A 12536-nucleotide genomic window follows, 5' to 3' on the forward strand; every position below is an offset into this window, starting at 1 on the left:
TTAACCTACAAGCCTGTACGTCTTTTGAGTGTGGGAGGAAACCGAAGATCTCAGAGAAAACCCACGCGGGTCACGGGGAGAATGTACAAACTCCATACAGGCAGCACCCGTAGTCAGGATCGAACCTGGGTCTCTGGCACTGTCAGGCAGCAACTCTACCGCTGCGCCACCGTGCTGCCCATTTTCTGTGGCCATATTTTGCCCAACTCATTCAGTCCATTTCCAGACTTCCTAGTTTGGTAACTTATGCAAATGTGTCTATATTTGTTTATTTTGCCTCAAGTTTTAAAATTCAAGGGTGCGACTCTTCCTTGATTATGCTGCTGCCTTTGCCGAGGCAGCTTGAGGTGTAAATGGAATCAATTGAAGGGAGATTAGTTTGTGTGATGGGCAGGGCTGCGTCCACAATTCGCTGCAATTTCTTACGGCCTTGGATGGAGCTGTTCCCAAACCAGGCTGTGATGCATCCTGATAAAATGCTTTCTGTGGTACATCTGTAGAAGTTGTTGAGGGTTGTAGGGGACATGCCAAACTTCCTAAGCCTTTTAAGGAAGTAGAGGCATGTAGCACCAGAAGAAACAATGTCCAGTTCAAAAATAGTAACGGGAAATTGGGGTTGGGTTTACTCCAGTACTTTATGTGCTTGTGTGTATTAAGCCAACATCTGCAGTTCTTTGAACTACTTTCCTTTCCACGTAGTTGTCCACATGCCAAAGAACAAGAGTGGTCATGAAGGAATGTTATAAACTTTTATTTAGAGGTTTGAGGGGAGAATACTAGCACCATTTATCTAGATAAAAGGACACAAAGTGCTGAAGTGACTCCGCGAGTCAGGCCGTATCTCTGGAGAACATGGATAGGTGACGTTTCAGTTCGGGAAGAAGGGTCCCAACCAGAAACATCACCTATCCATGTTCTCCGGAGATGCTGCCTGACCCGTTGAGTTACTCCAGCACTTTGTGTCCTTTTTTGTAAAACATCCGCAGTTCCTCGTTTCTACCATTTGTCTGGAATTCAAATCCTTTTGGCAGTGGACATCTTTCAGAATGCCTAATAGAACAAGAAATGCTCTTCAATGGTGTTATTAGAGGATGTCTGTGTGAATAAATATTGAGATAAATAAACTGTGGTAAGTTTAAATCAGGATTCTTTAATGCCCATTTTAATCTCCTGGGAGTTTTTGACTGATTGATTGAAAGTTGCAGCGTTAAACAGAACCTTCGGCCTATCGAGTCCACGCCGACCATCGATCACCTGTTCACACCATTGCTATGTTATCCCACTTTCTCATCCATGCCCTACACACTAGGACCAATTTGCAGAGGTCAACTAACCTACAGACCCACATGCCTTTGTGAGGTGGGAGGGAACTGAGTTGGTGTACATAAAGTTGATTAATATAAGTGTACTTTCAAAGGTGTTATGCCTCCTCTTCTGCATTTCCTGTACTCGAAAAGCTACTGAGAAAATTAAACTGGATATCAGTGATGTTAATGCAATATATAAATATGCTTGCATCTTTGCAACTCGGCCTCCAGCTGAGGATGGCACAGTAGTGCAGTTGGTAGAGACCCGGGTTCGTTCCTGACTTCGGGTGCTGTCTGTGTGGAGTTTGCACATTCTTCCCTTGTGACCACGCGGATTTCCTCCCACGTCTCAAAGACATGCTTGATTGCAGGTTAATCGGCCTCTGTAAAATTGCCCCGAGCAGGTAGGGAGTGGTTGAGAAAGTGGGATCACTTAGAAATGGTGAGAATGGATGATCGATGGTTGGCATGGACTCTCTCGGGCCGAATAGCCTGTTTCCATGCTGTATCTCTAAAACTACTACTAGTGCTGGTGGACTAGACGTCACTGCTCCTCAAGGAAGATATTTATTCTGAAGATAGACACAAAAAGCTGGAGTAACTCAGTGGGTTAGACAGCATCTCTAGAGAAAAGGAATAGGAAGTGGCAACTCCAACAGCCTGACCACGGGAGAAGACGGCAGGGGAAGAGAAAAATACATTCTGGCCTTCCATCACAGTGAGGAGGTGACTGGAGGAGACTCACTGTGATGGATGTTTCTTTTGTTTGGTGTTGGTTTATGATTGTATGTGTTATTGCATATTTTTATTGGTTATTTTTATTGGTCTTATTGTTGAACTGCGGGTAATTTTTCATTTCACTGCACATTTATGTGTATGTGACAAATAAATCGACTATTGACTATAGGGGAAGTATCGGGTCTGAAGAAGGGTCTCGACCTGAAACGTCACCTATTCCTTCTCTCCAGAGATGCTGCCTGACCCACAGAGTTACTCCAGCTTTTTGTGTCTATCTTCGTTTTAAACCAGCATCTGCAGTTCCTTCCTACACAAGATATTTCTTCTTCTCTCCGTCCAGCAGAGGGCAATCTTGGTCTGTCCAGCATCCGAGGAAGCCCTGATGCACTTAAATCCTCAAATCAAATTCACTGAATCAATTGTTTCCAATTTTTCAATCATGCAGACACTTCCTGCCCTGCCAAAGTCATTTTGTTTCTGCCTCAGTGAATTGTATATTTGAATGATATGATTACTTTTCATGAATAGGTCAGCAATCCTGTCATTTTGTCACCCAAAGATGGATGATATTTGTGTTATTAATTCCAATGAGCTTCACATTATAATTCAGAATTTTAAGTTCACTTTTGTAGCAACCTTTTTTTTTTTGGAATGTCCAGGCGAGTTTTCTTAGTTTTTAATATTATGATTACGTTGAAATAATTGCAATTGTTGAGGTAACTAAAATATCAGATTTCAATCTAAACTGCTGGGCTGAATCTAAATAAAAACCAGACAAATCAGGAATATTGCCTCTGACCTTTTCATTCACAGTTTCATTCACCTAAAAAGGATGGAGCAACTAAAGACTATTTTGATCATCTCCCTTTTCCTTAGAGCCACATGTATGAGCCACAATAAAACAGAAAAGTCTGCAGATATTCAGCATCTGTGTAAAAAAGAAACAGCCAGTATTTCATTCACGGATGCTGCCTGACCTAGAATAATAGAGGGTCATAGTGCCATACAGCGTGGAAACAGGCCCAACCTTCCCACACCGACCAACATGTCCCATCTACAGGTTTTTGTGTCTATCTATGATCAGCCATGATCACATTGAATGGTGGTGCTGGCTCGAAGGGCCGAATGGTCTACTCCTGCACCTATTGTCTATTGTCTACACTACTCCCATCTGCCTGTGTTTGGCCTATATCCCTCTAAACCTGTCCTATGCATGTACCTGTCTAATGTTTCTTAAACGTTGCGATAGTACCTGCCTCAACCACATCCTCCAGCAGCTCGTTCCATTCACCCATCACCCTTAGTGGATGGATGAAGTTAGTTAAATGAGAGAATTCAATGTTCATACCGCTAGTTTGTAAGCCACTCAATCGAAATATGAGGTGCTTATAATAAGGTCATAAATTATAGGAGCAGGAGTAGAATTAGTCCATTCGGCCCATCACGTCTACTCCGCCATTCAATCTTTCCGTCCTAACCCCATTCTCCTGCCTTCTCCCCATAACCCCTGACACCCGTACTAATTAAATGTCTGTCTATCTCTGCCTTAAAAATATCCATAGACAGTCTCCACAGCCTTCTGTGGCAGAAAATTCCACAGTTTCGTCTCTACAAATGAAATTGTTCCGTTGTTGGTACAATGACAATTAAACTCTCTTGACCTAACTCTGGGCTCTTGAAGAGTCCATTGCACTAGATCACGAGAGTTATCCATAGTTTCCCACAGAAAACACAGATGATCAGCCAGGCTCTTGGTGCTGTCTGCAGAATATTACTGGACTGAGCTTGGCAGACACATCTCCCACACTACACCAGTGACGGTACTTCCAATGTACTTTGTTGATTGGAAAGCCATGAATGACTGAATGAATGAATGAATGAATACTTTATTGTCACAGTGAAATTTGGTAGTTTGCATACCCAATGATGATGAGGATAAACCTTTTCAGTCAGAGAGTTGTGAATCTGTGGAATTCTGTGCCTCAGAAGGCAGTGGAGGCCAATTCTCTGAATGCATTCAAGAGAGAGCTGGATAGAGCTCTTAAGGATAGCGGAGTCAGGGGGTATGGGGAGAAGGCAGGAACGGGGTACTGATTGAGAATGATCAGCCATGAGCACATTGAATGGCGGTGCTGGCTCGAAGGGCCGAATGGCCTCCTCCTGCACCTATTGTCTATTGTCCAACGTATGCAAAGAGTCACCACATAAAGGGCGCCGGCAGTGTTACAAAGTATCCCATCCCAGGACCTCCTTTGTTCTCCCCCCACCCCCCTCATCGCGGTCTCCCCACGCCGGGTCCTCATTTGTTCTCTCCCCCCACCCCCCTCTCCTCACGGTGGTCTCCCACGTCGAGTTTTATGGGCTCCATTGACACAGGCTCTGGCCACCCTTTGAGGTATCCCGAGCTGGTGAAATGCATGCCTCTTTTTCTCTTTGTCGCTCAGTGCAGACTAAGAGAGGAATATTAATAAATAGGGCAGATGGCATTTAGTGAAGGGTCTGTCCTTCAGAAAGTGGCTCCTAAGTCATTAGTTTATTGTCACGTGTACCGAGGTACAGTGAAAAGCTTTTTGTCGCGTGCTAACCAGTCAGTGGAAAGAGAAAAGGTGATTATAATTGAGCCATTCACATTGTGCAGGTAGAGGATAAAGGGAATATCGTGAATAACGTTTAGTCTAAGATAAAACCAGTAAAGTCCGATCAAAGATCATCCGAGGCTCTCCAATGAGGTGGATGGTAGTTCAGGACTGCTCTCTGGTTGTGGTAGGATGGTTCAGTTGCCTGATAACAGCCGGGAAGAAACTGTCCCTGAATCTGGAGGTGTGCGTTTTCACACTTCTGTACCTTTTGCCCGATGGGAGAGGGGAGAAGAGGGAGTGGCCGGGGTGCGACTGGTCCTTGATTATGCTGCTGGCCTTGCCGAGGCAGCGCGAGGTGTGGATGGAGTCAATGGAAGGGAGGTTGGTTTGTGCGATGGAGAATGCCCTGTTTGTCTGATGCCTTGCTTGCTGCAGAATGTTTTCCACCTCTGCCATCCCCATGGTTACATCTCTGAATATGAACGTTGTGCTGAATGCAACAATACCCTTGGATATTTGGCAGGGGGAGTGCATGGTAATGCGCCCCACATCTGCCCAACCAATTAAAGTACCACTTCAGGAGTTTCCAATGAGTTCGTTAACAGCCTCAGTGGCTGAATATGTTTTATCTCCAGTGAAAATCCCCTGTAGAGAAAATCTGCACTGCACAGATTTCAGCTTCAAGTACTGGCATTGCGAAATCCTCAATAAATCCATCCTTTCTTTAAGGATTCCTTCCCGTAAACCCAAGATGCAATGTATTTGCCAGAAATAAATGATGGTTACGTGACAGTGTTGAAATATGTATCTTTTTTGCTGTGATTTTAGTATCTCAAGGAAAATCCTTTCTTTTGAAGTGAACTTTTAAGTTTACTACTCTTCACTTCAGTATGGGCTAACAGTCAAAGTCAGATTCTTTGTCTTTTCCAAGGCATCATTAACTGGGGTTAGTTTATTTTAATTTAGTTCAGTTTAGTTTAGTTTAGTTTAGTTTAGTTTAGGGATCCAGCATGGAAACAGGCCCTTCAGCCCACCGAGTCCAGGCCGACCATCGAACACCCATTCACACTAGTTCTATGTTATCTCATTGTCACATCCACATCCTACACACTGGAGGCAGTTTTGCTGAGGCCCATTAACCTACAAACAATACAATACAATATATCTTTATTGTCATTGTACAGGGGTACAACGAGATTGGGAATGCGCCTCCCATACGATGCAATAAATTAATTAGCTAGTCAGTATTACACGAAACGTCACCCATTCCTTCTCTCCCGAGATGCTGCCTGACCTGCTGAGTTACTCCAGCATTTTGTGAATAAATTAATTTAAACAACCCAATTAAACAAATTGGAACAGTTTTAAAACAGAATAAAGTGCAAGTAGATCTGTGCCGGTTCACTGTGCGATGTGTCCTTGGGATGTGGAAAGAAACTGGAGCACCTGGAGGAAACCCACGTGGTCAGGGAGAACGTGCAGGCTCCACACATACAGCAGCTGAGGTCAGGATTGAACCGGGGCCTCTGGTGCTGTGGGGCAGCAGATGTTGATGTTGGTTCACCTAGAAGGTAGACACAAAATGCTGGAGTAACTCGGCGGCTGAGGCAGCATCTCAGGAGAGAAGGAATGGGTGATGTTTTGGGTCGAGACCCTTCTCAACCTAGAAGTTGGCTGAGGTTTCAAATGTAGCAACACAGAATCTGATGGAAATGCTGCCTCTTTGGAGTGCGGGAGGAAAATGGAGCACCAGGAGAAAATACACGTCACTGAGAGAACGTACAAACTCCGTACAGGCAGCACCCGTAGTCAGGGTCGAACCCGGGTCTCAGGCGCTGTAAGGCAGCAACACTACTGCTGCCCCTACCCCAAACCCTGCACCATCCTGCTGGTGCAGACTGTGTTACCCACTGCATTGACCGAGGTGTGGAAAGATCCCTCTACGTCCAGGCCTTTATTTGGCCATCAACAAGTTGTGGCAAATTAATATTCACTCATCTCAGGAATGATGGATATCCGTGCAGGCAGGCGACTTGTGGAACCATTCCCCTGGTGTGTGGCATTCCTCAGAGTGAGCTCTCCTCCTTGCCCGGTGTTTTCTGCATGAGTGCCAAACTCCTGCTCATCTCCAGCCGGGTCCCAATCACGGGCAGCAAGTCACCAGGCCGTGCGTTTAACATCTGACCTTCCACGCAACCTCACCTCTTGTACACCACCAAACAATTCAAATAGTTCAAGTTTAGGAATCATAGCTGTATCACTCTCTCTGTCACTCTTTCTCTCCCTCTCTCTCGCTCTTGCACTCTCATGCTCCCTTCTCTCTCTTTCTCATTCTCTCCTTTTCTGTTTCTCTCTCTCTCTCTCTCTCTCTCTCTCTCTCTCTCTCTCTCTCTCTCTCTCTCTCTCTCTCTCTCTCTCTCTCTCTCTCTCTCTCTCTCTCTCTCTCTCTCTCTCTCTCTCTCTCTCTCTCTCTCTCTCTCTCTCTCTCTCTCTCTCTCTCGCTCCCTTTTGTGCTCTCTTGTTTTGTTTCTCTCCCTCATTGTCTCTTCCTCGTTCTCTTTCTTTCTCTCTCCCTCTTTCTCATTCCAACTCTCCCTCTCTCTCTCTTCCTCTCTCTCCCTCTCTTTCGTTCCCTCCCTACCTCTCTCTCCCTCTCCCTCCCTCCCTCTCTCTCTCTCTCTCTCTCTCTCTCTCTTTCTGTCTCTCCTGCTCTCTCTCCTTCACTCTCTCCTCTCTCTCCCTCCTCTCTCTCCTCCTCTCTCTGATGTTGGATGCAAACACCCATTCAGTTTAGTTTATTGTCACGTGTACCGAGGTACAGTGAAAAGCTTGTGTGCTAACCAATTCATTCATTTGAATGGAGACTCCTGATCTGAGATTAGCAGATCAAAGTGATTTGCTTTATTTAATAGTTTGGTTGTGTTGATACCTTTAGGAAGTTTTGCACTTGGACCCCAAGATCCCTCTGTACATCTTCTGTTGGTATGACAGGAGCAGACTTGGTTAAATGGTGCAGAGCGTAACAATATATTCTGCAGTACATTGTATAACATTGTCCTTTACAATTCCACAGAACCTATTTATTTTATTTGCTCAGTAAATGTGCACACCCTAGTTGAGGACTTTCTTTGCACTTAAAATAAAGTGCATGTTAAACGTGTAATAATTATGATTTTTCTATGTCTTTCTGAACTTTTGCTTCTTCCTTTCTTCTAGGTACTTATGGACAATAGGTAAAAATGTTTGGAAAAGATGGAAGAAGAGGTTCTTTGTTCTGGTGCAGGTAAGTGAGGCGTATTTGACTGGATTCCTCTTTGGAATTAAGTACATGAATTAATGAAGCAGAATGCAAAATTATTGACAGATAGTTTTGGAGGTAATTGATCATTTCTTTAAATTATTTCTGATTTTTTATTGCTAAATACCTGGAGGGGCAAAGCTTAAAGTTCAAATGTTTTCCCCGAGGTGGAAATGTCAAAGACCAGAGTGGATAGCCGTAAGGTGAAAGGGGTAAAGTTTTAGAAAGATGTGTTGGGCAAGTTTTTTACGGAGATTGGTGGGTGCCTGGAACATGTTGCCAGGGGTGGTGGTGGAAGCAGATACTGTATAAGATGCTTTTAGATAGTCGGATGGACAAGCAGGCAATGGAGGCTTATGGATCACGTGCAGGAAGGGAAGAATGGGTGCTCTTGGCATCATGTTCGGCACAGACATTGTGGGCCGAAGGGCCTGTTCCTGTGCTGTACTGTGCTGTGCTCCATGTTCTTTTCTTCCTGTCCCACTGCGTTATACGATGCACTTGCTTCAGTGTACATTCAGGCTACGCACAAACTGAGGCACTAAAAGACCTCCAGAGATGCAGCCTGACCCACTGAGTTAGTCCAGCACTTTGTCAAGAGTCAAGAGTGTTTTATTGTCATATGTCCCAGATAGAACAATGAAATTCTTCCTTGCTGCAGCACAACAGAATGTGTAAACATAGTACACTGTACAATATAATAAACAAGAGAGAAAAAATAAGTTCAGGGTGTGTAGTTCAATCTGAAGAAGGGTCTCGACCCGAAACGTCACCCATTCCTTCTCCCCAGAGATGCTGCCTGACCCACTGAGTTACTCCAGTATTTTGTGTCTACCTCACAAATACACACACACACACACACACATATATATAAATATATATATATATATATATATATATACACACACATACGTACACACAACAAAAACAAACAATAATAGTGCAATAATAACAATAATAGTCTATGTAGTTCAGAGGTTATTTGAGGTTGTTGTGTTTAATAGCCGAATGGCTGCAGGGAAGAAGCTGTTCCTGAACCTGGACGTTACAGTTTTCAGGCTCCTGGAACTTCTTCCCGATGGCAGGGGTGAAATGAGTGTGTGGCCAGGGTGGTGTGGGTCTCTGATGATGCTGGCTGCCTATTTGAGGCAGCGACTCTGGTAAATGGCGGGAAGGACTGGGCTACACTAAAAGTGTTCTGCACTGAAAGAAAGCATTTATTGAATCGGCCTGCAATGTATAGTTTAGTTTATTGTCACGTGTACCGAGGTGCACTGTGTGCTATCCAGTCAGCAGTGACACAATACATGTTTACAATCAAGCTGTCCGCAGTGTACAGATACAGGCTAAAGGAAATAACATTTAGTGCAAGGTAAAGTCCAGCAAAGTCCGATTAAAGATAGTCCACTGGTCTCCAATTAAATAGATGGTAGGTTAGGACCGCTCTCCAGTTGGTGATAGGATGGTTCTGTTGCCTGATGAGGGCTGGGGGGGGAAACTGTCACTGAATCTGGAGGTGTGCGTTTTCATACTTCCGTACCTCTTGCCTGATGAGAGAGGTGAGAAGAGGGAATGACCGATGTGAGACTTGTCCTTGATTATGCTGCTGGCCTTGCCAAGGTGTAGATGGAGCCAATGGAAGGGAGATAGACACAAAATGCTGGAGTAACTCAGCGGGACAGGCAGCATCTCTGGATAGAAGGAATGGGTGACGTTTCAGTTCGAGACCCTTCTTCAGGGAGGTTGGTTTGTATGATGTTCTGAGCTGCGTCCACATTTCTCTGCAATTGCATATATGCAGTGGTATATAATGAACAGCAGGTGGAAGCACTGAGTTACTATAATGAACTGGTGATATTTTCTTGACAAGTTTGTTCATTTCTCACAAGCAAGTTTCATGACCATGCCGAATGGTACTTTAAAATTATTGCCAAGGACGTTTCACTATCAGTCCAAAGAAAGGACTAATATCCCTCTTCAGTTTATTCACCAAGAATACGTCCTCTGGTTTTCCCTAGAACGTCGAGGGCAGAGGGGATACCTGTTGGAATTATCTAAAATTACGAGATGCTTCAATAGAGTATGCAGCCAGAACCTTTCTCCCAGGGTGGAAATGCCAAAGGCTAGAGAGTATAGATTTAACGTGAGAGAGGCAACATTTAAAGGCGACGTGCAGGGCAAGATTTTAAACAGAGTGGTGGCTATCTGGAACACGCTGCCTGGGGTGGATGTTTCAATAGTGACGTTTAAGAGGCTTTTAGATGGGCACACGTATATGGAGTGATATGGATCATGGATAGGCAGAGGAGATTAATTTAACTTGCCACCATGATATTGGGCCAAAGGGTTTGCTCCTGTTCTATGTTCTGTATTCTAAACGCATTGCATAATTATTAATTTTTACTAGTTATTTATTATGTAGCTACCAGAAATAGAAGTGTGCATCATGAATCAGACTGGTTAAAGTGCGTTTATCTTTTATTGAAACAAACTGGTACCTGCTAATTGATTCCCCATTAGCTAAAAATGATGACGGTCAAAGTTGAGCTCTTCACGGGGTGTCAATAAATAGGCTGGGTTTCTCCACCTTAAAATGGCACCCTTGAAAAAACAATTTGATCACGTTTTCACATTGTCACTTTACTCAAGTGTGCGTGCTCTATCTGCAGTGGCGATTGAGTGGAGAGCACTCGGCAGTAATGTCAATGAACTGATTTATCAGGAGTCTGCAATCCGTTTATGTCAAGCACTCTGTGGATGAAAAGCACGCTTTTGAGTCACATCTCATTGACGGCTTCCAACATTTTCGTTTGTCGTATCTCCTCCATCAGTACAATTCTTTTCCCCATTTTTGAGGACCTTCATAAAACCATAAGGCACGGGGGGCAGAATTAAAGCGAAGATAGACACCCAAAATGCTGGACTAACTCAGCGGGACAGGCAGCATCTCTGGAGAGAAGGAATGGGTGACGTTTCGGGTTGAGTCTCTTTTTCAGCAGAATTAAAGCATTCGGCGCATCGTATCTGCTTCGCCATTCGATCGTGGCTGATTTGGTTTTCCCTCTCAACCCCATTCCCTTCCTATAACCATTGACACCCTTACCAAGCAAAAACCCTTTAATTTCCACTTTAAAAATACCCATTGACTTGGCCTCCACCAATGCCTGTGGCAATGAATTCTACAGATTCACCACCCTCTGGCTAAAGAAATTCCACCTCATCTCAATTTCAAAGGCACATCCTTTTATTCTGAGGCTGTGCCCTCTGGTCCGAGACTCTCCCACTACTGGAAGCATCATCTCCACATCCACTCGATCCAGGCCTTTAAGAGAATTGGGTGCCTCCATCATTCATTTTCCTATAAGATTAGGTTAATATGAAGAATTTCGCCTGTTTTCATTTTGCTGATGTGATTTTCGTGCTGCTTTTTCTTATCCAGTACAATGTATTATGATATATTCATAATATTATTACATTCTATAATTTAATGATTTATGGACATTTCTTAGTAAATGTTTATTTTACGTAGCTATTTTTTGCTGTTTCTCCCCTTTGATTTTTTATACTCAGGTCCATTTGTATTCTTGGAATCGCTGTGATTTTTTTCTGTGTTCCTATTGATTATATGTTTCCCTTTCCACAGTGTGTTTAGAGTAAGTACCACTTGTCTCCTCTTCACAGCAGCTGAGGTTCCCTTACAGTGATCATTTCTAGTACTTAATTGTCAAAATTAGTTGTTCTGCAATGTTCTTTTCACAGCTTTTTTTAAAGGACTACAGCACATAGCTTCAAGCTTTAGATTCAAGATTCAAGATAGCTTTATTTGTCATCCAATATTGGACGAAATTCAGTCACCCACAGTCCAACAATAAAAGCATAAGAGAGGGGCTAAAGTTTAAAGGAGATGTGAGGTCCAAGTTTTTTTTCCCCACTGAGGGTGGGGAGTGCTTGGAATGTGCTGCCAGGGGTGGTGGTAGTGGTGGTGGAGGCATACGGTGGTTCATAAGTTCTTAAATTCTAGGAGCGGAATTAGGCCATTCGGCCCATCAAGTCTATTCCGCCATTCAGTCATGGCTCATCTATCCTTCCCTCTCAACCCCATTCTCCTGCCTTCACCGCACAACCCCTGACACCCGTTCTAATGGTGATGTTTAAGAGGCTTTTAGAAGGGCAGGTGGTCACAAAACGCTGGAGTAACTCAGTGGGTCAGGCAGCATCTCGGGAGAGAAGGAATGGGTGACGTTTCGGGTTCTTCGGGTTCAGTCTGAAGAAGGGTCTCGACCCGAAACGTCACCCGTTCCTTCTCTCCCGAGATGCTGCCTGACCCGCTGAGTTACTCCAGCATTCTGTGTCTTCCTTTTAGTAGGGCATATGGATATGCATGGAATGGAGGGATGTGGATCATGTGCAGGCAGAGGAGATTAGTTTAATTTGGCATAGTGTTTAACACGAACATTGTGGGCTAAAGAGCCTGTTCCTGTGTTGTACTGTTCTATGTTCAACCATTACAACATGGAGCATAGAAAGGTTATCCTTTAACCATGTGTAAACAGCCCCTTTGGCCCACCAAGTTCACACCGACCAGCAAACCCTGCACATTAGCTCTCATCTACA

At 44.0% G+C, this 12536-nt stretch overlaps 1 protein-coding gene across 9 annotated transcripts in view; it reads left to right on the plus strand.

Annotated features, from left to right (window-relative positions):
* The window catches only part of cadpsa (Ca2+-dependent activator protein for secretion a), a 316059-nt gene that overhangs the window by 173565 nt on the left and 129958 nt on the right, over window positions 1–12536 (plus strand). For all 9 annotated transcript variants that reach the window (XM_078414567.1, XM_078414568.1, XM_078414562.1 and 6 more), the window contains exon 10: window positions 7841–7907. In XM_078414567.1, the coding sequence (XP_078270693.1) occupies window positions 7841–7907 (67 nt within the window). The remainder of the gene's footprint in view (window positions 1–7840; window positions 7908–12536) is intronic.

This window comes from Rhinoraja longicauda, chromosome 17 (assembly GCF_053455715.1).
Source record: "Rhinoraja longicauda isolate Sanriku21f chromosome 17, sRhiLon1.1, whole genome shotgun sequence".
In the NCBI taxonomy this organism is placed as follows: Eukaryota; Metazoa; Chordata; class Chondrichthyes; order Rajiformes; family Arhynchobatidae; genus Rhinoraja; species Rhinoraja longicauda.